At 37.4% G+C, this 2,747-nt stretch overlaps 1 protein-coding gene across 1 annotated transcript; it reads right to left on the bottom strand.

Annotated features, from left to right (window-relative positions):
* Nucleotides 1-619: 619 nt before the first annotated feature.
* LOC119767839 lies at nt 620-1,290 on the bottom strand. Its single transcript, XM_038257500.1, has 2 exons — nt 1,093-1,290; nt 620-1,036 (listed from the first exon to the last, which is right to left on the bottom strand). The coding sequence occupies exons 1-2, from the start codon at nt 1,214-1,216 to the stop codon at nt 849-851; spliced, it is 312 nt and encodes a 103-aa protein (XP_038113428.1). The 5' UTR covers nt 1,217-1,290; the 3' UTR covers nt 620-848.
* Between the last annotated feature and the right edge of the window lie 1,457 nt (nt 1,291-2,747).

The raw sequence follows: 2,747 nt of genomic DNA, 5'->3' as shown, positions 1-2,747 counted from the left end.
AAAAGCAGTAAAATTTCACATTTTATGAGGTAAAATTAGTCATTTTTGCCTACTGAGGAAAGGCTATAAAATCACTCGGAAAATGAACTTTTTTATTAGACCTCCTAGACCTACCTTCATTTGTACATATCGACTCAGAATCACCAGCTGAGCAAATGTCTGTGTGTTTGGTTGTATGTAGACATGTGTACCAAATCAATGTCACTGGAATATCTCGTCACAGGCTCAACCGATTTTGGCCGGAATAGTTTTAATCGATCCGTCTTAACGTCCCCTAAGTTGCTATTTAAATTCATGCAGTTTTATCATACACACCAAAAAATAATCGTGTAATATTCTGTCTATTTGATGCACATAACTGGAGCGTCAAACTTGACAGAAAATTACATCAGATTTGAATATTACATGAGCTTTCTGTGCCTTTGATTAAGCATTGAATTTTGCACCAGCTTTAAAGTTCGTTGATGTAATTTTCATACGATGTAATTTTAAGTGGAATAAAAAGAGATGGGATTTTGAGGTTATGAATAAATGATTTCGTAATTTGCTTAAATGTAAAACATTCAAGTTTATTTTCACTTTTTTTCATGTTTACAATTTCTGATTCACTAGAACGAGCGAGTAAGCTCGATTGTTATCGCCGAAAACGGATTTTTCACCGACATCATCTGACTTCTAGCAATCGACCGGAGACGACGTTGTTCAATCCAACACAAAGCTACCTTCAGGATCCGGCTTCTTCCGATGCTTCTCGACAAACCTTGAGCCCGGTCAAACTTTGAGAAGTGACGTCAGACCGGCATGATCATCGAACGGATTTTGTCACACCATGACACCACCACCGCGCGCTACGTCACTCCAAATCCGTCGATGTTTGTAATCTGGGCCGGGCCCTTGCTCACCCTTGCCTCTGGCCTCGGCTGCAGGCTACAACCACCGGTTTTCCTTCCCACACTGGCACGTCTGAACGAATGGTTAGAAAATCGGTTCCACGTTGAGAGATGGGCAAAATTGACTCTTCTGCGGCATTCACCACCTGAGGAGGGATGAAATAGTTAATAACGAATCGATCCTGAATTACGATTATCTTACCGAAGCGGTTCTGACTGGTCACCGGAGTTATCGCCTTCTCCTGATCCGTAAAAACCAAGGGCTCGATTCCGTGAACTAGAATCACACCGGACCTTTCCGGTTTTTCTGCATTTGAGTTTGCCATCGACAAAATTATGTCCACCGGGAAACAACACTCCACTCAACTTTGTTTTGCAACTCAAGATGGCTGACAGTGACACTTCTACACGGTGCGTTGCGAGTCAACAATTTTGAGGTTCAAAGTGGGTAAAATTATGCTATATCGAATGTAATATTGAGTTAAATTTGATGCTCCAGCTATGTGCATCGCCGAAGACATGAAATTACATCAAATGAAACACAACATTAAATTTAATTTGACATCCTGCTGCAAATCGTCATTTTTCATGGTAAGATGAATATTACGTTACGTAGGATGTAAAATCATGTTGAAATTGTAATTAAGTTTGCTAATTTTCTGTCATATTCTAGATTATGTTACGTGTGAATTTCATATTTTTTTAGTGTGTATATTTAAAATGTTATGTTAAAAAAACTGTTTCATATTAAATTAAAATTATGGTAAAAGGGTGGTTTTTTCATGAAACCCTCACATGTTATAAACACTTATTTTTATTAGGACCTCTTAGGTGCTGCGAACCTAAGGAAAGATCCATAAACATGTGCACACTTTAGGGGGGTTGGAATCACTAAAAATGAGAGGAAGTCAACAACCACCTAAAGGTGGATTAATTAAAGTTTTTCTGACATAAAAGATGTACCCTTTCCCAGATGTAATATTGCCATGATTTTTTTTCTGTGAATGTTAGCTGTCCATACAAAAAGTTCGTAAATATTTGAAAATGTGTATGTTTTGAAGGAATTTCTGATCAACTTGGTGGCTTTTATGATAAAAATAATCATGCACAATATTTAAAGTTTTTTAACAATTATCTTTTAAAGTTATTATTTTCAAAAGCAAGAAAACAGAAACGAGAAGGCACGGCCATATTGAAAACACGACTCAAGCTTTTAAAAGCAGTTTTAGGGAAAATGCCGTAACTTAAACAAGTTCTGAGTGTTGCAGACGATTATTATTACGGTAGCAACTCGACAAATTGGAGTTCAGAAATTGATTTTGTTGAAGAGAAGTGGTCTTAGAAATTGCGTTCCATTACACCTTAAATGCTTTCAAAAGGCCCTAATTAAAAAAATATTATTCCGTCAGTGACCAAAAAATATAATTGAGTTGAAGCTATTTTTCCAAAGCTACATTGGACAATTTATCAAACAAAAAACAAACAAAATTTGACAATAATAACAAAATTAAATAAGGGGAAATAGGAAATGTTTTTATAATGCTAAAAAAACTCCATTGTGCAAACGCTGACTCCCAGTTTCAAAGTAGCAGTTTATCATGCGCGCACTGTAGATCTCCGCCTGGAAGAGCTGTTGATAGAGCGTGTTTGAGCTCTCCGTAATTTGGATGGTAGCTGTCAGCTTAAAAATGTGAGTTCGCTCGCACTGCTAAATTTATTAGAAACGACCACTTTCTTGGACGCCTGGGACCACCTGGGTGTAAATTACCCCTAATAAATCCTAATTGCTGTTGAATTGCGTTACCTGGCCTCCAGGGGTTGGTTGTGCTTCAGATATGCAGAAAACTCCACTTTTCA

This window comes from Culex quinquefasciatus, chromosome 2 (genome assembly GCF_015732765.1).
Source record: "Culex quinquefasciatus strain JHB chromosome 2, VPISU_Cqui_1.0_pri_paternal, whole genome shotgun sequence".
Taxonomy (NCBI): Eukaryota; Metazoa; Arthropoda; class Insecta; order Diptera; family Culicidae; genus Culex; species Culex quinquefasciatus.
The sequence above is the reverse complement of the archived record's forward strand: the minus strand, read 5'-3'. Positions and strand labels throughout refer to the sequence as shown.

Coding starts and splice junctions, on each gene's coding strand:
- LOC119767839 (XM_038257500.1), bottom strand. CDS start 1,216: ATGGCAAACTCAAATGCAGAAAAACCGGAAAGGTCCGGTGTGATTCTA. Junction 1,037..1,092: donor GACCAGTCAGAACCGCTTCG/GTAAGATAATCG, acceptor ATCCCTCCTCAG/GTGGTGAATGCCGCAGAAGA.